The 27,751-nt window shown below is 40.9% G+C and overlaps 2 protein-coding genes across 5 annotated transcripts in view; one reads left to right on the top strand and one right to left on the bottom strand.

Moving 5' to 3' along the window:
• The window catches only part of TIMP4 (TIMP metallopeptidase inhibitor 4), a 96,353-nt gene extending 89,864 nt beyond the window's left edge, over positions 1-6,489 (top strand). For all 3 annotated transcript variants that reach the window (XM_045023287.1, XM_045023288.1, XM_045023289.1), the window contains 3 exons: positions 3,868-3,982; positions 5,439-5,563; positions 5,845-6,489. In XM_045023287.1, the coding sequence (XP_044879222.1) occupies positions 3,868-3,982; positions 5,439-5,563; positions 5,845-6,042 (438 nt within the window). In that variant the 3' untranslated portion in view covers positions 6,043-6,489. The remainder of the gene's footprint in view (positions 1-3,867; positions 3,983-5,438; positions 5,564-5,844) is intronic.
• SYN2 (synapsin II) overlaps positions 1-27,751 on the bottom strand; it is a 440,231-nt gene that overhangs the window by 154,808 nt on the left and 257,672 nt on the right. For both annotated transcript variants that reach the window (XM_045023283.1, XM_045023284.1), the window contains exon 5: positions 14,555-14,644. In XM_045023283.1, the coding sequence (XP_044879218.1) occupies positions 14,555-14,644 (90 nt within the window). The remainder of the gene's footprint in view (positions 1-14,554; positions 14,645-27,751) is intronic.

The raw sequence follows: 27,751 nt of genomic DNA on the forward strand, positions 1-27,751 counted from the left end.
CGCAGTCATGCCTGCGGGAGGTCCGGTTGTCCCACGGCTCCGTTGGACCTCCCGCAGGCATGACTGCGGAAGGTCCACCGGACCTGCCTGCCGCCCTCCCGTTAAAATGCCGCCCCACGCGCGCGCTTGGCGCGCTGGGGTCTGGAGCCGGCCCTGAGTCCCAAGCTGGCAGGGAAGGCAGGGGCAGAAGTAGTCTTGGCACATCAGTTGGCAGCCTCAAGGGGGTTTCTGTGATCCAACCTATCACTGTTAGTATCTGATGAGTTGTGGTAACTCAGGCTGTAGGCTATACCCCATCATGGACTCGTTATCATGAATTCAAAGCACCACCGCACTAGAGTTAGGGTATTTTTGCATGGACAGGACTCAAGCTAGCTCAGCACTGAAGGGAAGCACTATATCTTGTCATAAGGGTATGTCTACACAGCAAATAAAAAAAAAATCCCATGGCAGTGAGTCTCAGAGCCTAGGGCCTGGTCTACACTACGACTTTAGGTCGAATTTAGCAGCGTTACCTCGATTTAACCCTGGACCCGTCCACACAACGAAGCCCTTTTTTTCGACTTAAAGGGCTCTTTAAATCGATTTCTTTACTCCACCTCCGACGAGGGGATTAGTGCTGAAATCGGCCTTGCCGGTTCGAATTTTGGGATAGTGTGGACACAATTCAATGGTATTGGCCTCCAGGAGCTATTCCAGAGTGCTCCATTATGATTGCTCTGGACAGCACTCTCAACTCAGATGCACTGGCCAGGTAGACAGGAAAAGGCCCGCGAACTTTTGAATTTCATTTCCTGTTTGGCCAGCATGTTTGCAGAGCTCATGCAGAGCTCATCAGCATGATATGCACATTGCCAGGGCACACTGCCCAGCCCGTACTTTGTGAGAAGTCTATGACCATGTCCCTCTCGTCACCATGCTGCCGTCGCCTCCTCGCTTGGTTTTGCGTGAAACAATTGTCTGCTGTTGCTCTGACGGAGGGAGGGGCGACTGACGACATGCCTTACAGGGAATTAAAATCAACAAAAGGGGTGGCTTTGCATCAAGGAGAAACACAAACAACTGTCATACAGAATGGCCCCCTCAAGGATTAAACTCAAAACCCTGGGTTTAGCAGGCTGATGATTTCACAAAACAAATCGGGTCAATTTCATGTTTTGATCCATCTATCTTTTACATCTTAGGCTGGCAGCAGACGGTGCAGTACAAGTGCTAGCCATCGTCATCTCCTGGGTGCTCAGCAGAAGGTAGGAATGACCTGGCTGAGTCACTCCCATGTCTGCCCAGGTGCCCCGACTGACCTCACCGTGGTCGGCTAAAAGAGCACCCAGGAATACGATGACGGCTACCAATTGTAATGCACCATCTGCTGCCAAAAGGCAATGAGCTGCTGCTGTGTAGCAATGCAGTCCCACGTCTGCCAGCACCCAGGAGACATACGGTGACGGTCAGCTGTGCGGGCTCCAAGCTTGCCGTGGTATGTCGCCAAGGTAACCCAGGAAAAAAAGCACAAAATGTGTTGCTTTCACAGAGGGGGGAGGGGGAGGGAGAGGGAGGCCTGACGACATGTACCCAGAACCACCTGCGACACTGTTTTTGCCCCATCAGGATCTCAACCCAGAATTCCAATGGGCAGTGGAGACTGCAGGAACTGTGGGATAGTTACCCACAGTGCAACGCTCCGGAAGTCGACACTAGCCTCGGTACTGTGGACACAGTCCGCCGACTTAATGCACTTAGAGCATTTTGTGTGGGGACACACACAATCGACTGTTTAAAAACGATTTCTGAAAAACTGACTTCTATAAATTTGACCTAATTTCGTAGTGTAGACATACCCTAGGTCAACTGACTCAGGCTCATGCTGCAGAGTCAAAAGTTCAAGCTTGGACTGTAGTCATGGCTCTGAAATTCGGCAAGGTGGGAGGGTCTTGGAGCCCAGGCTCATCCAGAGCCAAAACGTCTATAGTGATATTTTTAGCCCTTCAGGTGACCCGGGCTCTGCGACTCATTGCCTCAGAGATCTTTTTGTTTTTGCTGTGTAGATGTACCCTAAGAGAATACACCCCAAGCAATGCAATGGTTGTATTACTTTTAGAATCAGTGGCCTAATTTTCAGAGGTGCTGAGCCCTTACAGCTGCCATTGACTTCAACATGAGCTGTAAGGACTCGAAATTCTGAAATTCAGGCTCAATGTTATCATTAGAAGCAGTGTCTCTGCAACATGCACACGGTTCTGCTGCTTCCTATGGCCACCTTATAGAGAGGATCGTGTGTATCAGCACAAGATTTGCAGGCTTAGCTAATTTGAATTAATTTTGTTTAACATAAATATAAACAAACACCAAAGTTGTGATTTAATAATTTTGGGCATCCTTATTTTGTTTGCATAGGGATAGAACACTTGCATAGGGCTCTTTGCATTAGGGATAGAACACTTTTTTTATCCTGGGTGTTTATTTCTTGTACAAAGTATTTCAGATTGTTTTACATCAGCGATCCAATGGCAACAATCAATTCTTGACTTTTTTCTCATTCTTTAATCAAGAGGCTTTAGAAACCAACACATTTACAATATATTTGCAAGTCCCATGCAGTATTTAAATCCCCTGAGAAGAATTTGAGTATGACTAATTTTTTTTCCAGTAATGCCAACTGTATTTGGAAGCTGTGAACCTTGCAACTGTCAACACACAGTATGATGTAAACAAAAGGGGCCTTCTTTGTGATGGAGTTTAAGTTATATCATATTGTAGGTGATGACAGGCATTTTGAAATTAATTAGCACCTCTCCTGTTTGGGTACAATTAGACTTGTTTTGCAAGTGTTATGTTAAAAATGTATTTCAGAGCTGAGTATGGAAGTGCTATTTGGACAGCATGCTGCATATTTATTGCACGGGCTTTTTACTAAAACTTCCAGTTTCAGTTGAGTGCTGCAGGCTGTAAACTCTAAGGGCCTGTTCCCATACTCCTTATGAAGGCAAAACTCCAATTATTCTTAGACCAAAATCACAGCAGGCCAAGTTCTGGCCCTGAATATGTCCAGGCAGCATCCACTGAGTTGTGCAAAAGTATACTTTATTCCGCACAGGTTCTTTCACTGCACCACCAGTGGATCTATCTTGTGTGAAAATCTATCTAGAGGAGCATGCTCACTAATGTTTTACTAGAAGAGTATCAACAGTCTCCTCTGCAGTTTTTAACAGCTTGCACTAAGGACAGAAATTAGAATCTGGGATTCTCAAGCTAATTGCATGATGTTCCTTACAGGGCACCCCATTATTGTAACAAAGAAAACATTTGTCCAAATGAATACAATGAGATCAACTTGCATCTCTGGAGAGTCAAAACTGTAATGTGCTTTTTTAAATGGCTTGGTATCTGCAGTGTGGCTGAATTCTTCCATTGCTCCTTAAATGTAAGATGCCAATAAAGAGTCTTTTACATTTTCAAAATTGGAATGGTTTGAGGGTCTATGAAACCCCTCCTGAAGAGTGCACCTTTTAAAATATGTAATTCTATAAAATGCAGACATAATTCCCTTGCCTTTTACCTCAACAAGGGAATAAATTTCATTTTAAATTACAGACTGGGCCAAACCTCTGATCTGAAAACCTTTAATGGTAGGGAAGGTTTTGAAGTTCTGATATAGATTCAGACTTCACAGCTTGAGCTCATCCCTATTTCATAGAGAAACATCAAGCCATTATTTCCGTCACTGCCCATGGGAGCTGTTGAGGTTCAAAATTTTGTTCAAATATTGTTCATCTACTCTAAAGTTTTGGCTTACTCAAGTCATATTTTTGTTTCCAAATAAATTTCTTGGTGCAATAACACATTTTTATTTTTTTGGAAAAATTTCAGATGTTTAAGGGGTTTGAAAAACTGAACGATGTTCAATATGTCTATACTCCTTTTGATTCATCTCTCTGTGGAGTGAAACTAGAAGCTAACAACAAGAAGCAGTATCTCCTCACAGGTAAAAGGCAAACAAATCTTAACATATAAAATCCTTATAACCCCCACACTGTTTAATGATTTATCTAGTTGACTTTGTACCAAATATAGAATTAATACTGTAATTAATAATTTATGGACAACAAAGTGATACTAACATAAAAATCTACAGGGTAACATACCGATACTACTACTTTGGTTTTATATATTTAGAGCTCTGCAAATCTGATATTCACTTTGTATTTGTATAACCTATATCTGTAGATGTGAATATCCATGGACCATTTTTGCATATTGTGGATTGGATGCGGATACAAATTTTGTATCCGTGCAAGGCTCTCTCTATATATAGTACCTTTCATCTTTCAGCAGTAGATTCAGAGGTGAAAGTAAGCTGGTACGCTCAGGTACAGCGTACTGGCAAGGCCCGGCTTCCCCAGGTGGCAATTTAAAGGGCCTGGGGCTCCTAGCAGCCAGGCCCTTTAAATTGCTGCCAGAGCCCCACTACTGGAGTCCTGGGGTAGCAGTGGCGGGGGCTCCAGAGATTATTTAAAGGGCCGGGGCTCCCGCTGCCTCTACTGCCCTGGGCCCTTTAACTAGCCGCCGGAGAGCTGCCACCACTACCCCAGGCGGCGGGGGCTATTTAAAGGGCTGGCGCGGTAGAGGCAGGGGAGCTCTGGGCCCTTTAACTAGCCGCTGGAGCCCTGCTGCCGGATAGCAGCAGGCAGTAGTGGCAGATGATCCCTTGGCCCTTTAAACTGCTGCGGGAGCCCCCGGCTGCCACTGCTACCCCAGCGGGGGAGGGCACTTACTGGTACAGGGCGGGCCGGGGCTGGCTCTGACCCCCACATCCCTGCCCCTTCTGCCCAAGGATCTGCCCTTTCCTGGGGTCAGAGCCGGCCCCAACCCAGCCCCGTACCAGTAAGTCTCTATTTCTACTTTCACCCCTGAGTAGATCTCGTAGTGCTTTAACAAAGGAGGTCAGTATCATTATGTAAATAGCAATTTCTGTTAGAAAGCCTGGCCTTTCTCTAGCAGGACTCAGTCCATTATTTTGTCCTATTACTAAATTAAACCCTAATCCTGCAAACAATTCCACACATGAGTGGTCCCACTGGGTTAACTGGATTACTCACATGACAAATGTGTTTGCAGGATAGGATCCTTAATTACTGCCAGATGTTTGTAAAATGATTTTGAATTCTAGTTTCACATAGTACTGTTTTCATGTCCCTTGTTGGCAGACCATCAGCATCTTTTGAGAAATTATATTAACATTTTTCAATCTGCATGTAATAGCACAATAGTTAAGCTGAGCTGTTGTACTTACAATTTAAACAACAGTTACTGAAAACACGTGAAATCTGACTTATTTGGAGCTACTAGTTTCAAACTTTAGAGTGTTCTCACCATGTAGACTAGGGTTTACAGTACACTCTGCTTCACATACTTTGTTTTTGTTATTTCCCCCCATATAGGCCAAATATTAAATGATGGTAAAGTTCTCATCCATTTATGCAATTACATTGAACCATGGGATGATCTATCCTTGTCTCAAAAGAAGAGTCTTAACCAGAGGTACCAAATGGGCTGTGGCTGCAAAGTAAGTATAGAAATCAGCAATAACAGTGACTGTCTAATATGTTCAAGGCTCAATTCTTAGAGGAAATAGAATTTTTCTCTTGGTTGGAACTGCAAAACCAGTGTCTTATGTACAATACATTTGATAAATTATTTCATTTCCCCATAACTATGTATTTCAAGATCAGTACAGACATTGTGAGTAAACTTTCATACACTGAAAAAGTGTGAAGCAAATGAGAAATGTCATTCTAATGGAAATTTTGATGAGTACACTGAACTAACTTCACATTTCACATTTAGATTACTACCTGCTACATGGTGCCCTGCTCAATCACTACACCAAATGAGTGTCTCTGGACAGACTGGCTGATAGAAAGGAAGCTGTATGGGCACCAGGCCAAGCATTATGCCTGTATCAAGCGAAGCGATGGCACTTGCAGCTGGTACCGAGGTGGCCCCCCGCCAGAGAAAGTGTTTACTGACATCAGTGAACCTTAACATGATCACTTCCTAAAAAGCCTGGGAGGCTAATTCCATCAAACCTTGCACGCTCACAGCTTTGAACCGCCAACATCTTATGTATCTGTTGCTTAGAAACAAAAACAAATTGTGCTGTACAAGTAAAGTACAGAGTTTGTGGAATTGGCACCCAGGCATGAAGAAGAACAAATCTCTTGGAGGTAGCTTATAAAGTTCTGCTTTGTATACAGGGGCTTTAGTTGAGAATGGTCCTCTGTGTTCTCAGAGGCACAACAACTTTCCTTTCTACCAGTATGAATGTAGAAGAACAAAAGAATGATCAGATTTTTGCCCCCTACTCCAGTTACCTAGCAGATTAAGAAAACCCTGTGTTTCAGTCCAAAACAGTCTTTCTGATATGTGAAGAATGTTTTATACAACTATTTTTTTTCTGTATGGAAGCCTTCTGATAAAAAAATAATTATTGTACAGTGTATATGTAAAGTATTATAACAATGTGCTGTAAAAAGATTCAAAGATTCACGTTTTCTTCATATTTGTTGAAACAAGTTAAAACATTTTTGTGATTAAAAACTTTTATGTTCTTTTCTTTTTTGTATGTTACTTAAATGTCCTATTTCTTACACGTGTATTATAACATTTTTTAGTAATCAGGTTAAATATATATCTTTGATAATCACAAACGCCTATCCAATTCATTGATCCAATGGATTGGCACATACTGTAAAGAGAAAAGTTCTAATGGCTAGGTATTACACCAACAGAAAAATTATGACAGTATGCACCCGTAGACTAGTTAGATTTACAGGAAAAGTAAAAGCATTGTCAGTGTAGTAATGAAACCCGGTAAAGCCTCTGTACAAATGTGACCATATTACTATCATATTTCATTACTGTTATAAGCCCCATTTCTAGCCTGAAATTGACTTTAAGAAATCCCTCAAAATATATTTGATGATTTTTAATTCTTCAGATTTCAATACAAAATTTACCATTTTTTGGGTAGTCATTTGCACTTTGTGACAATGAATTTCACAGCTTGCAAAAAGTACCAGAAAGGTGTTATCTTTTTGGAGGTTGGGGGGAAAAAAAGGCAAGATTTTAACATTTGAAAACCCAATACTGAGCATGCATACTCTAAGTTTGTTTCTAAGTTTAAAGAGGCAAATTAATAAGGGATGGTAAACTTCAAAAGTTTGGCACCAAAGTTGAGAATAATTATCCACATCTATCTGAACCTCTGAGTTTGAGAAACTGAGTAGGAATCCTCATGAGATAAAGACTCTGTTCTGACATTTCCAATATCTCCTGAATGTTGCCAGGTTAGAACCAGCTCAAAAATATTCTGCTCCTCATTGTGTTTTTGAATTTCGCCATGTAGATTCCAGATGTGGCTAGTATTAATGCAAAGGGAGCTGCCATATGAAAACTGAGAACAATAGTTAGATTTAATTACTTTGAAACTCAAAAATAGTTCAGGTTTGAATAGAGCCATCTATTTGATATGAATGGATTCAGTAGCTTTAGAACTTACTGAATGATACATCATGATACAGTAATGGAGTAAATGGTCTTTGGAATTGTTATAGTTTATGGGGTTAAGAATCCTACTTTCTGAATAGTGTCTATACTTATTTCAGAGTGGTAGGCGTGTTAGTCTGTATCACCAAAAACAACGAGGAGTCCTTGTGGCACCTTAGAGACGAGCTCATTTATTTGGAAATAAGCTTATGCCCAAATAAATTTGCTAGTCTCTATGGCAGGGGTCCCCAACGCGGTGCCCACAGGCGCCATGGTGCCCGCCGGGGTGTCTAAGTGCACCCGCATACTGGCCAGTGGACGAGCATCCGCCAAAATGCCGCCAACAAACTGTGTCATCCAGAGGCGTCGCCGCCAAAATGCCAACTGGCGGCATTTCGGCGGCAACGCCTCTGGATGCTGCTGCTTGTTGGCAGCATTTTGGCGGTGATGCCTATTGACGCTTGTTGGCGGAATTTCGGCAGATGCTCGTCCGCTGCCACGGTCCTCCGTGGCTCGTCATCTGGCACCTGCCAGATGAAAAAGGTTGGGGACCACTGCTCTAAGGTGCCACAAGGACGCCTCATTGTTTTTGTCTATACTTAGTTTGCCATGCAGCTCTAAGACTGCAATCCTATAAAAACTTATGCAGATGCTTAAGTTTATGCTCACCAGTAGTTCCATTCAACTCAATGGAAGGTGCACAAATGTCTATTACATTGGGCAAACAATGCATACTTGTATAACTATGTGTTGTCATGACACTCTTTAGTTTATTGTCTCTGTTGATGCCCCTATGGCATCAATATATTTTTACAATTGAGTAAATCCATGTTTACACAATAGACAATAACAAGTTTGAAGATGCTTCTGTAATAGCATAACAAATAATATATTTAAATATTTTCTGGCTAAGGATTTACATATTTATGCAACACATCAAGTTGGGGGGTATCTGTCTTGTTGGTTCTCATATATTGGTACTTGCATGAAAATCATCATCATCTCTTTTTGGGATGACTGTGAAAAAAATGAAACCATAAAATAACTAAAACAATCCAACCCCAACAAACAAAAATACCTAGGTTAGAAACCTTTAACACCTTATTTAGTCACATAAAAGGAAGACTATTTAGCACTAAGGCTGAAAAACTTAATTTAGCACCACACACGGCACCTGAGATTTACATCCAAAAAAAATGAATAATCCTACATGCCAGTACCATTGACACTGCACTTTCTTAGGAGCAAAAGGTGGGATAAGATCAGAGCTTCTGCCTTGCATTTGAATTTGCTTATACTTGTTGCTTTACAATAAAATAGAAAGTAGTATTGTGTAGTTATTGCAGTACAGAGAACATTTTGTCCTTAATCTATATAAAATGTATTAAATATTAATGGGCTGTAATAATTCAAGAAAAGAATTAGTAGTTAATAGAACACAACACAGTAGTCAATAAAGCCTCTGGGGACAGAAAGCTTTACTTCTTGGAAGAGTAGGTCACCAATACTACTTAATAATCAATATTTCACCCTGTATTTTATTTTAGACCAACTATGCTGTTTTAATTTAAGTTAATGTATTAAAATACCATTAATTTCTTCTGATAAACATAAAACCCTGCCAGTATTCTGCTCTAAAAATGCAGTTTGCAAAAACTAATTTTATCCATAGATTTTTGTATTATGATTATTTATACAAATTATATGCTGTGAAAGCTACGCGTTTTCCAAAAACAAAAATGAACTGCAGATAAAATTTTTGGTAGTGTGATTTACTGCTAGTGCAGTGCATATATTTGAATATACTCTATAGGTATATGTAGTTAACTAGAACCCATTGCCTTCTGTCATACCAAAACAATTCCTAGATGAAGCTGCAATAGCTTTATGATCATACACATTTTCTATCAAACACCTGGCTAATTTAGTCTATAGTACATGTACAGTGGGGTATTTGTTTTCAAATTCATTTTATTGTAATGGTGTATTTTGAACAGCACTATGTAGTAAATGGATATTTTCTGCTTTGTAACTTGTTTATTGTACTTCTGTTTATATTGTAAAATTATAAAGTAAGCAGGCCTTAAACTCAATGAACATAACACACATTGCCTTCTTTCATCCTAAACTGTAAGTTTTTCTTCAATATTTATATATGATTTATATTTCAAGCAAAACTCTTAAGTATGAATTTTACTATATGAAATATCAGTTTTCTACATTCAGTCTATCAAACATTTTACAATTGATTTGCCATAAACTATCCAATATAAGGTGTTTCAAAACTAGTGTCTGTTGAGTCTGATTTCTGTTTGAACTTAAATCTGACTAGATTTTCCATTGTGGAGAACAGAGAATCTGTCTTTCTAATAACAAGGGGAGGTAGAGCTTTAAAAGGATACTTCCAAATGAGTACTTATTTTACAATATTGACAAGGACTGTAGGGGGAAAAAATCATCTACAGTAAAGCTTTCACCGTGTATTTTCATATTAAGATTTTCACTGTATTAGCATTCATGTATTACAGCAACAATCTATTTTTAAAAGAGAATGTCCGCTTTCCAGTTCCTATAACTTCAGTATGTGAGTGTTTGTATTACATTGAAGGTCAAGTATGAAATACAGCTTACTATATCATTTGGTCTTGATTTGAATGTAACTTATCTGACTCATATTCACAGTTGGAAAAACCTAAGAGAACGGAGGCTGTGCAAGTGAAAAAAAAGAAAAAAAATCAAAAGTTATTACTGAAATCATTTAGTTATGAATAGCTAAATACTGTCTTCCTGTTCTTAAAATCATTCTAATTAAATGTTATCAATGTGTCCTACAAATAAGCCTGAACAGGCCACTTTTTTCATGGGAGAATGTAAGGAGGCAGAAATGTAGTGAAAAAAGAAAACTAATTCCTGAAAGGAAAGCTGCAAACACGTGACCCAAGCTATGATGAGTTCAGAAAGCACCATTTTGTAAGGTTTCAATCACTTTTTTTAGTGAAATGTCCCTGTTCCAAAAAGCTTTCCATTAAAGCAGCTCCCAAGCTTGCATCAGAGAATGCTATCTTTGTTTACTTACCTTTTATTGCCTTTGGAAAAACAGTACAAGAGAGCCAGGCACAAATGATCACTAGAGTATGAAAGAAGCAAAAGAAATAGAAGCATAACAGTACATCAAGCCTGCTGAGTTCAAAATCTCCTACTCTCAGAGCTTTGGAACACCCTCTTATCCCAAGATACACAGTTTTAAATTGGAGAAAACAAGTTCTAGTTTACACCTGGGGGAGAAACGGGACCAGGATGTACAGAAAAAGAAGAAAAATACCTTCTTTAAAAGTCAGAAATTATCTGTATAGGTAAAAGCAATCTCAAACCAAGCTGGATATTAATAACATATGAATAAACATTCATTACCCCGATACGGCTTCACCTCATCTACTGAGAAAACATCCCCCACTGGATCATCTTACATCTCTCCACAGAAATTCCAATAAAAGCTATCTAGTATATTTTTTCTGAGCCACAGAGTTTCCAAAACTTCTTTCACAGGGAAAAACAAACAAACAAATCTACATCTAACTTTCCGAAGTCACTGTAGCACATTTGAAATATACATGACAATCCAATACAGAGACAAAGAAGAGTTGTCTTCAAAATAATATTCATTATACAGGAAATTGTCAACACTCCACAAACTCAGTCAAGCCTTTTGCAATCAGAAGTTCAACAAAAGGCAAAATAATACCTCCTTGCTCAATCACTAACTATTACTGTGTAGGATCCAAATAGGTAAGAGGACAAGAAACAACTTTCAAATGCATCTTGCAATATGTTAACAATCCCATCATCTGTCAAACAATATTTTATGCACTCACAAATAAACACACATTCATAGCTTTCCAAATTTTCATTTCAACTTCAGGAGCTGAATTCAATCTATGCTTTAAGATAGCAGCCAGCAGTGAAGCTTGGGGAGACGGTGGTCTTTCTGCAGGGCATTATATGCGAGGTACAAGCAGAGTAACTGGAACCTCAACCAATCCTTGTGACTGAGCAATGGGATATTTTATTCTCTATTTTTGTAATTTCGAATTAGCTGATGTACAAGCAAAAATAGGCTTTTTATAGGCTAGCAAAATAATTAAAAGAGCACAAATGAGTCTCATGAAGGTCAATACTGACCATCTTTATTCTTGGCCACCTTCAGTATGCTAACAAAATGTACAGTATCTAGCATGTGAAAAGGTATACTATGATCTGAAAAGGTGTGATTCTTAGTCTCTGTCTATAATGAATTCATCACCAAAACAAAGGACACTTGTTCATTTCTCATCTTTCACTTTTCAAAAATTGGAGAAATTACAAAAGTTTTGGACCTTGCTACCAAATGTATCTACGCTCGTGTCAGGGAAAGTCCTCCCTCTTCTCCAAAGATCCTTGGGGGTTTGGACTGCATGAGATTCACTGCTCTTGATCAGTAACTTTCTTCCTGGAGAGCTCCTGTTCACCTTTCACATCAAATATGTGGCTATTATTGAAGCTCCTCTCACTTGAAGTTGCACATGGGATAGGAGAAAGGATGGGAGTGCTAACCTAATAATCCATAAAAGCCAGGATTCTGCACCAGGCAGCCATAAAAAGGAACAAGGATTTTGCCTCCCTCACAAAAGCTGAGAAGACAGAGTAGAATAATCGGAAGAGAAGGAGACGGGGGACTGTGGATGAAATTGTAGTCAACTGAAGTCAGAGGGAGTTTTGCCATTGATTTTAATAGGGTCAGGCAGGATTTTATCCAGAGTAATGTAGTGTCAAATGGAGCTATACAGCAATCATGGTTCAATGACCTATCACTGACTGCTGATTGCTAATGTTCAAATCATGGCATTGCAGCAGTACATGGTACGTTTGAGTCACGATGATGCAACATTACACAACAGATATTGAAAGGTAAAGTTGGGGCTTTGTGCTGAGACTGCTTTGTGCCTCATTGCTATTTCGATCCAGGGCAAATGGCTCTCCAGCTCTGCAGGGCTGAATGCCTCTCCTCTAGACAAATATAGCTATAGAAGAATCTACATTTAGAAACAATAATAAAAGAAAAATTAAAAGAAGGCTGTAAGATAAGACACTAAGCCCGTACCAGTCACGCAGATCCTGTAGGGTCTAAATGTGGGTGGAGGACCATCTCTTGCAGGTTTGCTAGCAGGTTGAATATTCTACATAAAAATGAATCTCCAGAAAAACAATCACCTTTATTTACTCTCAGCACTTCGGTCCTCCCTCTGTGTTTACCTTTTGATATCTTCAGAAAGGACCAAGGTTTTCCCACAGCCCACCCACAGAACTCCAGGGAACAGGTGTCACCTTTGAACCTCCACCGGTCTTTGGAGGACGTCAGATGGATAGTCCTGACTCCTTCAGTGTCTTATTAAATGAGTTGCAGTGTAAAGCCTCCACCTCACCTGCTCCATATTGTAGCTGAGGCCTGGCCAATTAACACATGGAGGGAGGTCTGATTTTGTGGAACAGAGAATTAGGGAGGGAATAAATCATCAGGTTGAAAACAGAATGTCTGTGCTAAATAAGACAAGTAAACAGGTCAGCAGGCTAAGAAGACAGACTGTCTGAGCCAACTAAGACAAGAAGGAGAATATGCAGGGAACTATTTACTATGAACTAGATAACAAAAGAAATTAGGAATGTAGAGATGAAATAAAGAAGTCCTCGAAGCAAAGACAGTGTGGGGGCAGTGGATTTTGCACAGGGATTGGTTCCTGAAAAGTATCCAAGCCAATCCAAAAATGTGTGATGCAATGTATAGTAAATGCAATGAGACATGTAATGTACATAAAGGGAGAAGGTTTGTGTATAACTTTGAATCTGTGATGTACCCTGCATCAATCCCCGCTGCGTCTGACTCTGATCAACTCAGTGCAGCAATGCTGTATGCCAAACAAAGACACCTGAGTGACAAAGGAGGGAGTCGAACTGAGTTCTTGGGAAGCTGAATGGAAAGAGGTCTCAAAGGGAATCCCAACACATATGTGGGTCTTCATATGGAAGCAGAAAGCATCTGCTCCCCTCCCCCATAAAAGGAAGGGAGTGAAACTCACCTGCTCCTGCTGCCAGCTGACTGTGAACTGAGCTGCCTGCAGAGCTACCCCAAAATTCCTGGTAAGTCATCTAGGGAACTCCCAGTGTTACCTAGCAACCATGCACTAGGGATTATGACATTTGTCCTCCTTAATGTGGTTGCTTAGCTATTGAGACTACTGAGTTGGGATTATGGGGCCTCAGCAGCTTGTTTAACAGATAGGAAGCTGGCATTAGGATCAGGATTGTTATCTGCACCTGGTGCCATGTGGCGTGTATGGCTGGCTAGGAACCTTCAACCCCCAGAAATTCCTGGATTAAGAGAAGTAGTAGCCCTTACTTGGCGATTCCTCAAAGACGACGCTTGGGGAAGCAGCCACATTGGGCTTCTGAAAGACCTCGGATTTGTGGAACCATTGAAGAATTGAATCAAAAGGTATGAAGTATGTGGGGGAACTGGGTGAGGTGTGAGCATTTGTTGAGTGAGCAGAAAATCTGGGAATTGTGAACAGCATCAGCTCAGGGGAATGAAGGTAAGAGTTACTGAAACAACCCTGATTTTAGATAGGTTTGCGGTTCCATGCAAATATTTCACACGGCCTTACTCACAACCAATAAGATAAGTATTCTGGGATGGATCACACAGGACTAGACTGGCAACACTTCCATGAAGTATTCCCTGCACTTTAGCATTTATATTCTTTTGTTTGTTAGAACCAGTTTGTCTATCTCAAAGCTGAAGGCAGTAATCTTTCAATTACCACAAAGATGCTTTCAAGAGGTTACCCAGTATTATGCCACTGGAAATTTCCAAAAGGACATTTAAAAAAATAGACAGTGAATGAATGAATCATGGGTGATTATAGCTCCAGTTCTATCCATACAGTAATTGGCTTTTAATGTTACTATTTGCACCTACCATTTCCTTGTGATTTGGGTAGAATGTTTGTTCAATTAGAGGGAACTTCTCCACACCCAGAGTTTTGGAGATGGACACCAGCTGGGCAAACTGTAAAAGAAAACAAAGAAAACAACAATGCTTAAGGACAAAACCCAAATTCTGCTACTATGACCTCCAAATTGTCATTCTGCATCTTAATTTGTACATTTCAAAAACTCAAGATCAATCACATATATGTATGTTATGTTCCTTTAAATTCAGCCAGACTGTGGTTCTTTCTGTATTCTAATGAAGTACATATATAACAGCTAATCATTCCATAGCATATATACGGATAACATACATTAGGCTAAGGGCTTTAGATATCTTATACTTGACATATCTTAAGTGTATTTTGTGATAACATAATTATATAGGAAATGTTACATTGCTGTAGCACCTTCCATCACAAAATCTTGAAGTACTTCACAATTATCAATTAAGCCTCCCAGAACCGTTGTGACGTTAATAGGTCATTTTTCAAGAAGGGGAAACAGAGAGAGGCGCTAAGTGATTTCCCAAGATTACACAGCAAGTCAGTAGGAGAGCAAAGAATAAAATTTTAATTTCCTAGCTCCTTGTCCTCTGTCTTGATCACAAGACCATCCTTTCAATATCTTTAGTCAAGAAAGATCCCAATTATTTAACAGAATATGTGTTATGTGCATTGTATGCAAGTTTACCCCACACAGAAATGCAGTCACCTCTTGTGTGGATTGCAGTAACTAACAGTGCAAAGCAACACTGTTCAGGAGTTTAGGACAGATAATGAAGAGGAATTCCATATTAAATATACACAGCTCAGAAATATCTGCTGGCTGTATTATAACAGTTTAAAAAACAAAATCACTTGACATTACAGCTAAGCAAGTTTCTAGGGAGCAAGATGATTTTGGCAGTCAGGAGACCCACTATTGTTTCAAGCCTCCAAAGCTTTTAGCATGTAGATGCCTGTGATGTATTTAATTGTTAATATGTCAGGCTCAGACAAACAAATTACCCCAACAGTATGAATAGCACACTTTGCCGGTAAAAAAAAAAGAAAGAAAGAAAGTGAAGAACAACAAAACTCTATACCATAATGTAGTTTGATCAAATACCTTCTCTGTTAAAGCAGTTTAGCGCTCGGGGCATACTGAAAACCATAGAAGGGAAATAAGGCTGATGAAAGCTTTGTGTTGGATTTACAACTGGCACAGAGGATTTGATTAATTTAATGGTGTTTATTTAGCTCTTGTTTTTCATAAACACATGTTTAACTTTGTAAGACCCATGGAAAATGCCTTAACATTGAGTAGCTTTCAGCAAAAGATGAATAAATGCTAACTAGTTGGATGTATGCAGCGTTGCTGTAGCTGTGTCAGTCCCAGGATATTAGAAAGATAAGGTAATATATTTTATTGGACCATCTTCTGTTGGTGAGAGAGACTAGCTTTCGAGCTACACAGACATGAAGAACTGTGTGTGAGCTCGAAAGCTTGTCTCTCTCACCAACAGAAGTTGGTCCAGTAAAAGATATTATCTCATGCACCTTGTCGAACTAGGTGAATAGCACATAATATAAAGTTATAACCAAGGGAAAGGAAATGTTATGCAGAATACCAAAATAGAGAGGCTTACGGGTAGGATTCCTGACAGTTTATTATTTATCTCAGTCTCAGATTAAAGAACGTTGGAGCCTCACACACTAAGAATATTGGGGACTTCCCACCTTCCTTAAAGCACCCCTGCCCCATACATAGTCCACCCCACATAGATCCCAGAATGTCCCTCTCTCCCCCGCAACATCCACACCCTCAAGTGCCCCTCTCACCCCATTCCACAGACATACCCCTGAATATCCCTCACACTCCACATATATCCCAACAATCTGCCACCATCCAAAATTTACCCTGATGTCGCAATCCGATACGAAGTTATGGCTTTGGATGGCCAATTGTTGGCCCACGGCCATCTTGTCCTGTTAAAAGGACAGGACTGCCTCCATCTTGGACTAGGTTCTTGTATATAGGAGAGGCAAGAGACTCAATCCTGCCCAGCAACACTGGCTGTGTATGTTCTCCTGTTTTTGTTTTTCTCTCTCCTGCTGGGCCATCTAAAGGTCAGGCTAGTTCTGTGTGTGAAGGCCTGATTCTGCCCGGCAACTTGGTTTTTGGGCCGGTCGTCTGGAGGTCAGGTTAATCCTGCCCAGCGACTCACTTTCCTGCTCTTTTTGGACCCAGTCATCTAAGGGTCAAGCTTGTTTACTTGTCAACTCCAGTGTGCCGTGTGCAAATCCTGCCAACGTGGGGTGGCAACGGCTCGGAGCCTGGAGGGAGGAGGGACCAGGGAGTCAATCAGATACCGACACGAGGGAGTGAGACCTCTCAATCAAAACTAGGTTTCCCCCCAAAATTTGTGTGGAGCATCCGCGTGTTAGCTGAAGGACCTGATCAACCTTTCGGCCAGGGTCTCCTCCCGGTAAAGCACGCTCGTGTCGTATAGTTTGGATTCGTTGTCATTTGGACCCGATCCCTGTCAGCTCGTCATGCTTCCGGTGTCTGTTCTGCTGGTCAGCTGCGCCTGGAGTGCGGTATTTGTTTTTTGATATCTGACAGTTAGCTTATCTAGCCTCTTATTTTTCCCCCTCCCTAACTCGGTACCAAGTATCTACTCAGGATATCAGGATTGTATTAATGAGCTCAGAATTGCACAATTGCTTAGCTAGCTTGTAAAGTTGTTCCAGTTGTTAGTGAATTGTTAATTGCAAACTATTTTATGCGTGTGAATCACTGCTCTGTCTTTGTCCGGAGTGCATGAATCTGGAAGCTGTCTCCACCTGGAGATTAGCAGACCAAGGGGTTCCCGTCCCCGCAGTCTGAGTGAGTGGAATCTGCCCAGCTGCAGCCGCACCACACTCTGGGTTACCCTTAGTGTGAAAGCAAGGGTGGCTGAGGCAGTGGCCCGTGGGTCTCTGTTCTGTGTTGCACCGGGTACCGCCCTGACGAACCCGATTCCTATCTTGTAAGATTGGTGTGTCTGTCTATTTGGTGTGGTGTGGTGAGCAGTATAAAGTGTATTATTACTGTGTTTTGGGGTGTGTTTGTACTTTTGATACCATCCCAACCAAAGTTGCCTACTCCCCCGGCCCAAGTTGTAATTATCCCCCAAATAAACGCAGCCATTTGGCTTTTCACTGTTATTCTGGTCCTGCCTGTTTTTCCTCACTCAATACCAAGCTTAACGGACCGCAATCTAATTCGGACACCTGACAGCCCCCAACATCTTAGATCCACTGACCACAGCCTCCCAACCCCACTCTCCCAACATTCCCCACTGGCTTCCAACCCCGCAGACTGCGAATCTCTCCCCACTCACTCCCATAGCCCACCAACAAGTTGCCCCCAGGACAAGAGGGGTGCTCAGGCCAAATATGAGTGTATGGCATTGCAACCTGGAGCAAGGAGGGGTCGCAGCACCACTCAATTTTGGTTTTTGTTTTTTCCCCAGTGGTTGGGGGGCCTGTACAAGTGCACTGAGGGCTAATTGGTTAATCTGGGCCTGATTTATTCCTATTCCAATCAAAAAAGCTCAGGAAGTCCCTGAATTTGAAATCACAAACAAATTCTACCTATCAAGCACATAACTCTTGCCATGCTACCTGCTACTTCAGAATATACAGAAAACATGGTGCCCCATATTAAAAACCATTTATTTAAACAAATTTGTTTAAATAAAACCTTCTCAATAAGACAGGATCTGTTTATTGTATTTCACTATGGTGGTTAGCAAACAGTCAAAAGATCAAATATCTAAAGAAAATGGAGAATCTGCACCATGTTTTAAGTAATTAAATATAATTAGAATTCAAGATGAAAGTGAGGAGTGAATTTAGAGACTAATAAGTCTGATGTATATAATGCTCCATACTCAACATTGAAACAAAGTGTAGTACAGAAAACATTTCTTCTCAGCAAGAGCAATGTTGGTCTAAGTCTCTACATCAAACAAAATAAGGACTAAAAACAGGATACAGGAGAGAGAGATGCCTAAACCAAACTCTCAGATCATCTCTAAGTATTGCCTTACTTCCATTTCTCTTTGCAAAAACCTTCCATCTCAAATTGTATCATACTTTTGTTTCAGAATACCCCTGATGTTATGGTGTAGTTACATTTTGTTAAGTATTTTAAGGGGAAGAAAACCTGGGGAAGAGGAGCTAGATATTGTGCATAAATTATAGTCATAAAACTTTTTTAAAATTGGCAATGTAACAACTGCATTGTACAATGGCAATGTAACAATTTTTAGATATATGTAATTTAAAAAAAAATTTTTTTACCATTAAAGGACCTATTCAAACTCAAACAAAATCAGGTCTGAGGATGTTCACAATCCAAATCCAGAGGTGCATTCAAAGTTTATAACCAGACCCTATCTTTGGGTTGTATAGGGGTTTTTTTGGCTCTAAACCTGCAAAAACACAAGGAATATGCTTAACTGCATGCACTGGAGTAGCCCCTGTGGTTTCAAAGACACAGACTCCCACTGGCGACAGGGCAGATGTGCACAATACAATTGACAGCTCCAGAAGGTGTTGTGACTCAAGGAAGAACAGTGCCCCCTGGAGAATCCTGCTGCGCATAGGCAGTGTGGCTCTTGAACCACAGTTTAAGATGGTGCAGCACATGTTCCCACATTGGCTCTACCTCTCCCTGCCTGTTATGAGTAGACTAGGATTTAAAAGTGTACTGTCAGATCATGGTAGCTAGTTTGAATTCACTAACACCTTCTAAAACAAGGCCTACTCACACTTTTAAATCATAGTCAAAATAAGGCTATCCTACTGTATTAGGCTAACGTCCAGCCCTGTGCAAGGGCAAGATGGTTGTCTAGCGCATTCTTAATTGTCTAGTCTACTGTTAAATGTCTTCAGTGACAGGACTTACATGACATGCAAGACATAAGTAGACAGATGTTATTTAAATAAAATATAAAGTTAATTATTATATATGGATGCTAAAAACACTGGGGTATTTTAACCATTATCTTTTAAAAAAATAAATCCATAGGGCTTCACATTTCACCAGGAGAATTTTCAACTTCTTAGAAAAGAAAGAAGTTCAAGTTCTTTTGGTTCTAATTTTAGTTAGTTGAGTTTCCTCTTCATTTTTAAAGACTGTGTCTTTGTCCTTTTCAGCTGTGACAGGGATGAGAAAGATTCACAATTAAATATATTTATGGCTTTCAAGGTTTTTCTTAAAAAAATTCTTGTGGCTTTATAACATTTTTTGTAATGTCTCTTTCATCTTTGCCTATAGATTTTTCTCTTTGAGAGAGAGCGGTGGATGGCCAGCTGCACTACTTCTACAACAATATATCACACAGATAATAGGAAGCACTTCGCCAGAGAGCTCTTTGATTTAATATAAAAGGCTCATGGGTTTTTGTCATAAAGCGAATGGGACACTGTAAATTTGACTGCACATACTGTACTATAGGCAGACGGCTAACAGTTATAGAATTCAATTTGTGTTACCATCACAATTAAAGGGTTGGATAATGCCATTGCTTACTATTTGCATTCTATTAGAGAGCACTTAATTACAGGTATGTACCAGTGAAAGGTTAAAAGTAATGTTAAAGCTGCAGTGTGGGGTGTTTTGTTTTTGGAGGGGAGGAGGAGGTAATTTAACTATGAAGTGAGTTACTCCAGACTGGCTATCTCTAATGATTAGAAGTTTATAATCCTAGCATCTTGGCGGAACTATATATTATTGTGTACTTCAAAAATACATTTCTTTCTGCATTCTTCTATTGTGTATCTGTATTATAGTTCTCTGCTGGAAAGAATCAGAACTCCTGAACAGTGCACCACCAATTCTATAATTCTAACAACTAGCAGAGATTTTCCTTTATCTCAGTTGATAGAGGCCTGTACTTTCTGAGCAGGAGGATCTAAGTTTTGCCCCTACTGCTGCTTTGAGATTCCAACTGCTCACAGAATACAGCGTAGTGACAACCATGAACTCCTAGGTGGCCACACATATAAAGATAGGTACTATGTTTGCTCTTCTCCACTCCTCTGGGACGTCACTCATTCTTCATGAGTTCTTGAAGATAATTGTTAACAGTTCCGAGATCGCTTCAGCTAGTTTCTGAAGTACCCTAAGATGAACTTCATGAGGCCCTGCATACATATAACTTACCTAAATATTCTTTAACCTGTTCTTACTCTATTTTTACTTGCTTTCCTCACCCTTGTTAAAATTGTGTTGAGTATCTGGTCACTGTTAACCCTTTTAGCAGAGACTAAGCCAAAATAGTCATTAAACACCCCCTGCCTTCTTGATGTAAATCAGCTATTAACTCTCTTTCCCCACTAAATAGAGGACCTGCACTTACCTTTGTCTTTCTCTTGCTCAAAACATATTTAAAGAACCTCTTCTTATTACCTTTGATGCCTCTTGCTAGGTGCACCTCATTTTGTGCCTTAGCCTTTCTGATTTTGTCCTTACATGCTTGTGCTCTTCTTTTGTACTTCTTCTTACTAATTCATCCATGTTTCTACTTTTTCTAAGGGTATGTCTACACTACAAGAGTAGTTCGATTCAACTTAATTCGAATTTGTGGAATCGACCTTACGAAGTCGAATTTGTGTATCCACACTAAGGACACTAATTCGACTTTGTGAGTCCACACTAACGGGGCCAGCGTTGACTTTGGAAGCGGTGCACTGTGGGAAGCTATCCCACAGTTCCTGCAGTCCCCGCTGCCCATTGGAATGCTGGGTAGAGCCCCCAATGCCTGCTGGGGGAAAAAATGTGTCGAGGGTGGTTTTGGGTAACTGTCATCATTGAACCGTCAATCACGCCCTCCCTCCCCGAAAGCGCCTGCGGGCAATCTGTTCGTGCACTTTTCTGGTCAGTGACAGCGCGGACGCCACAGCACTGCAAGCATGGAGCCCGCTGCAGTTATGGCCATTTTCACCTCCTCGCACCTTATCGTCCACCTCTTCCACAGTCAGCTGCTGAGAAATCGGGCTACTTTTCAATGGTGCTGCAAGCACTGGTGGACCATAGGGGACATTTTACCAACATCAACGTCGGGTGGCCAGGCAAGATTCATGACGCGCGTGTTTTCAGGAACTGTGGTCTGTTTAGACACCTGCAGGAAGGTAGTTTCTTCCCGGACCACAAAATAACTGTTGGGGATGTGCAGATGCCTATAGTGATCCTCGGGGACCCAGCCTACCCGCTAATGCCCTGGCTCATGAAGCCCTATACAGGCGCCTTGGACAGCGACAAGGAACTCTTCAAGTACCAGCGAGCAGCGTGACCTGTGACTGTTCAGTTTCTTTACAGAGAAGCTGAACCTGCCCCTGTTTCTTTACCCAGTTACTGTTGACTATCCTCTGCAGTTACATACCCCGTTCACCCCGTTTCCCCCACTTCCAACACACGTGTAAAAATAAAATACATGTTCCATTGTTACTTAACAAACGTTTCTTTATTAATGACTTTGCGTTAAAGGGTTGAAACTGGGATGCAGACTGTGCTGCGTAGGGTGTGCAGTGATGTAAAGACCGCCTCTAAACTCGAGGAATGACAGGCTCCTGCTCCTAGAGCGGTCCGCAGTGCCAGACTGGTTGTTTCAATGGAGCCTGCCATCCATCCTTTTTGGGATTCTGTGTGTGGGGGCTATGTGACCTTGTGGCGGAGGAGGACGGATACAGATTGTATTAGGAGCATTATCATGGGAGGTGGCTTTACTTAGGCTTTACTTAGGCTGAGACCTTTTCAGTAAGTGTGGATTCTGTGATTTGTATTGTTTATTCTTTCAATTTCTGTTGTGTTTAGCATGTGTTATTCTTGTTATGCTCTGCATGATACTGGCTCTCTATTGTGATCAGCCTGCGTTACTCCTGTTATGCTTTAGTCAACATACTTTTCCAAAGGCCAAGTCTGCACACTGTTGATTTGTTATCTGATACAGAATGAAAGGACAGAGGGAGAAGGCAATTTATTTCCATGCTACAGTTTACAGTGTTGGCTGTATCTTACATATTTATTTTAATCATTATTTCTGGGCATGATAGACTTGATAAAAGGGAACACATTTTCAAAGTTAATGCAAACTTTGACATAACAGCTTAAGAATGAACCAGTGCTTTCCAAATCAGTTTGGCTGCATTAAGGATGTATAGAAAAGATGTGAAGCTGACAGAAGAACTTGATGTCCATCCAATATTTCCCACTGTTACAGTGCCAGGCCAAAGACAACACAATGTGATTATCACTGGGAAGACAAACCTTTTATGGATCCTGAAGCATGGTTAGAGTGAGAGTATTCTATACCTTAGATAGCTGACATGGTATCTGTCACATCAGAGTGACACAAATGAATAATCACACAGAACACTTGAATTTCTCTAGAAACAAAGAAACACTTTTAATGAGGAACTGTGGAGCTCTCTCTAGCTTACATTTTATCAGGGTTGCTTCCATGGGAAGCAGATATTTCCAGAGCAGTTAGAAACCAACCACTGAAGATGACAAGAGCAGGGAGAGAATCAGAGTCAAAGAGAAAAAATTTCTTCCTCTTGGCTTGGAATGCAAAGGTAAGGAGGCATCTGACAAAGGGAAACACTTGGACAGGTGAAAGTCAGTGAGCAAACATGTAAACAATAAGGAAAGTGGGATTAAAGGAAGAGTAGGAACGAAAGAAAGTAAGACGAGTTATAATCCAGTGCACATGGCTTGAGAGGAAATTCACATCCTGATTCTGCAAACTGCTCCATGAAGCCATATTGCTGCACTACTGAGGAGCCCCTTTTTAGTCAACGGAAGCAGGAGTCTGCCTGTATGAAGCTATTTCTAGGATCAGGGCCTTCCTTACAGGATAGCATGTGTGGGAAATTTGTCCTGCTGCTGCCCTGTAGATAAAGAGAGGACTGCATTCCATAGGGCTGTAAATGTAACACCTTTCACCAGCACTAAATCCGCGCAGCTCTTTTTAAAGAACAAATGTATGATTCTACGCAACTTTATTAGCCACTATGCAAATTAACACATTATGATGGCACAACATCATATATGGCTGTACAAACCTTGGCAGCTGTGCCACTGTGTTGACAACCTTGGAATGCAGAGACATAAGTGCTTTACTGCATGAGGAGGAGTAAGGTGGAGGCTCTGGTTCCCAGTGTTGCTGGTGGTGAGTCAAGGGGAGCTGGCCTCGCTATAGCTGCGCCCTAAAACATAACCAAATGGCCACCAAAAAACCCCTGCATTGGCAGGATTAATGTGCTTTCCCATTCTGGCTCCCTCCAGTCTGACACCCAGCTCCTTCACCAAGCAGATTATTCCTACCAGCATGGAAGGAGCAGTGGATGTACAGAGCTCAGTGCTGGGTCAAAATCTTAGGCAATAAAACACCTGACTGCCCGGCCATGAAATTGCTCTCAGGTTTTAGTTGTGGAGAGCTTCAAGAGAGGCTCTTCTTTCTCAGGTTTGAATAGAAGCCAGAATTAGGGTAGACATTTTCTACCCTTACCCTTAATGAAGATTTGCTGGCATGCATATATAGGTGCAACTGCCAGACAGATTCTGGCTCATTGTTTCGAGTTGATGCACAATTCCTGTTTTTGTTAACGGAACTGAGCACAGAATTCTCCATAATCAGTGATGGATATCTGGTAAAGGGTTTGTGTTTTATGGTTTTAGTCATAGGCGTGAAATAGCAATGAAAAGTCCATGATAAAAGCAAATTTGCAGCAGAGGGTTTTAAAAATGCTTTTTTTCCTCCATGCACATTCATTTTTTAGCTTTGCTTTATATCTTCCAATAGATGCTTTGACACAAGATTGAAACTTATCTGTATGGTTGAGTTCTGCCTATTTAGCATAGCTTCAACAATGGAGGTCAGCAGGAGCTGGAATGAACACAACTCAATTCTCTCCCTGCAGAGTGCCACCAAGTTCCGTGCCAACCTGGTGCTCAGATTATCAGAGTACAGACCTTTCAATAGAAAAAGGCATGAGAAAGCAAACTTTTAATAGTGATACATCCAGAAAGGGGAGACAGGGAGAGGAAAAATACAATAACATAACACACAGGAAATAAAAAGCACTTAAAATAGCCCATGAAAAGAGAGAAAGATGTGGGATTAGAGAGTGCTCAGTGGGAAGAGACATGAAAGCAGAGAAGAGAAAAGGCTCTGCAGAAGAGATGCAGGGCAAAATGCAACACATGGAGACACTGAGTTAAGCAAGCTTGGCAATAATAGCAATGAAGGAAAAAAAACATGTCAACAAACTTGTTAACAGGGTGCATGGCCACCTACTTGCAAAGATGAGGACAGAAACACATGAGGTTTGCAAAATTTATCTGAGTAGTAAACATCTCTTAAGGGCGGGGGATACAATTATGGCAAAAGCACAGGCCACAAAAGCACTTCCTTGGAAACTAAAGCACGTTTCATCAGCTAGGATTTCGGATTAATTACAAGGCTGAAAGGAAATAAATTTTGCCCTAACAAAGTGTTCGTAGGAGCTTTCCTGACATTTAAGAAGGTTAGTAACAATAACTTCCTGCAAGGAAGCAAATGAAGCCGTACTGATCTTTACAGGTATTTTTGTACATACTTGATTCCCATCTGGGACTCTACACATATAATGCCAAGAGCTTTCAGTTTCCTCTTGCCTTAAAAAAATAATGTTGATGAAGTTGCATTCTGGGTTTTAATTCTATCCTTTTCCAACTGTTGACCACTAGTGGTATCTTTTTTTCTAATTTAATATTTTGGTATAATAGATGGCAGATGACATTATCACAACCCTCATCATGTTTTTGACTGTGCCAAATAAATTTATATTAAATTTGATCTAATGCTATGCTCATAACTCAACTTATGTCAGTCTCATACTCTATTCCATCCTCTAACTGAACAATGTAACTAATGGCCATTTACAAGGACTTTAGCCTGTGAAATTTATTGTGCTCATTTCATTGTCTTGCAATATGACATCAGAGAATACTTCTTATTTGTGGGTGCAAACATACACATTACTCAGTGGCCAAATACAGACATAATTTAGAGACTTGAGAGGATGTCACATTGCATCAGTTCTGCAGATTCACATAGTATCAGTTCTGTTTTCATTAGAATACCTTGAAAGTGGTAACTGGGATATTTCTTCCACTTTTGGCAGCTCTTACATGACCAAGACGAAACTGTGTAAGCAATTTCTGGTACATAGTAACTACCTCCAGTAACCAGGGTTTCCGGAACTTTTCAGGGGGCACCCGTAAAAGGAGGGGTCATCTTCCATAACACTATAATTATGCAGTGGGATGACATACTACATAGGCTTCTATTTGCATGGGCACTTCAATTCAGCATCTCAAGCTAAATCCAATAATTATTGCCAGAACTTGCCTGCCTAGCAGCTGCTAATTAAGATCATACTCTCATGCATTTATTGTAGAGCTTACTATTATGTTGTAGTCTATGTCATCCCTTCCAGAGGGGTGAATGTATAATTAATTTATCAACAGACCTAAGACATTTTTTCCAGCACCAGCCATTTTTACATAGCTTTTGCAAGACACACTATCAAAAGGCAGAATGTAATTGACAAAAGCTCCCCTAGCAATCACAGGAGCTGCCATATTTTACCTTTACTGTAAAGAAACAGAACAGCCGCTGTAGGATTATACCTACTATAAGTCATATACAGATTTTCCTTTTATCTGGAAAATTTATATAAGTATGGACCTCACAACTGCTATAGTTCCTTAATCTTTTCATTGTTAAAATTTTCATCCCTTTTGTCTGAACACAAAAGTGGCAATCCAGCTGCTGCAATGCACATAATCAGTGTTAGATAGCCAAGGTTTAACCAATTAAACACTTATAGGGGCATACCTAATTATCCTGATTTGCAGTGGCCCAGGGGCTATGGATATTAAAACTAGCATTCCCATCTAACTAACTCAGAGGTTTGCATTCTACTAACTCCACCAGTTGTGAATTTTGTATAATTTTATTGCACGCAGTATGGCTGACCAGATAACAGATCAGTCTGATGACTCCATGGCTTTACAAAGTTGGATCTATGCCAGCAACATTTGCAAATGATATTAGAACCCAAGAGTAGGGCTAACAGCCGTTATCACTTATGAAGATCTGTTCAGGTTCAAGAGGTTGTCCTTTGAGCTGTCTTCAGCTTTCAGATAATGAGATGTCTGATCTGGCATGGCTCCCTGGAGTTGTAATTCATCTTCATTATATTGTGAGGCATAGAGTCACTTCGGAGATTTGTCACAATTTCCGTTAATTCCTGTTTTCTCATGGCCAGATCAGTATCAATAATAATGAACATCTCAGAAAATTAATTACTGTGCATTAAATCAGAGAAATACCAGCTCGCTCAGTCCAAAATTGAACAAGTTAGCTATAATGTCTTAGATAGGATTGTAGATTGGTTCAGCTAGATCAGTGTAGTCAGGGTAATCCGCTGATGAGCCACCAGACCGTTTGTTTACATTTGCACGGCCGTCCACAGCTCCCAGTGGCCGTGGTTCGCCATTCCTGGCCAATGGGAGCTGCAGGAAGCGGTGGCCAGCACATCGCTGATAGACAAAGGCACTGAAATCAGGAATTTGAGGAAAGGAGAGATACTGTGGGATTATGGGAATTTAAGTAAGGGACGGATCAGGTTCTGCAATGCTGCCCTACAGTCACAGCGTGGAGAGGAAACCAGGCCAAGCCAGAACATAGTTGCAGCAACTCTGGATGAACCAGAGAGTTGTGCCTGTCCAGGATCTACAATCAAATGGATAAGGAGGCAGGTAAAGGGCCAGCAGTACTCTTCCCCCGGAGTATGTGAGCTGCCATACCAAATGGGTGTTGAGAGATCAGCCATGGTGTCACACACACCCCAGTTGACAGGAATGAAGTTCCTTCCCTGAATATGAACAGACCTTCGAGTTGGTGCTACATGTTCTCTCCTGTATGAAAATGGCTCTTCAGTCAACCAAAGATATATTAGGTTAGTTTAATCCATCACAGACTTAATAGTAATAGCATCTCATTGAAGGTCTGGTGGAGCCATGTGCGCTAGCACATAAAAACCGGAGATTGGTGTACAAGTCAAGCAGCTGCTAATAATACAAGTGGCCAAATTCAGCTCCG

This window comes from Mauremys mutica, chromosome 7 (genome assembly GCF_020497125.1).
Source record: "Mauremys mutica isolate MM-2020 ecotype Southern chromosome 7, ASM2049712v1, whole genome shotgun sequence".
NCBI lineage: Eukaryota > Metazoa > Chordata > Testudines > Geoemydidae > Mauremys > Mauremys mutica.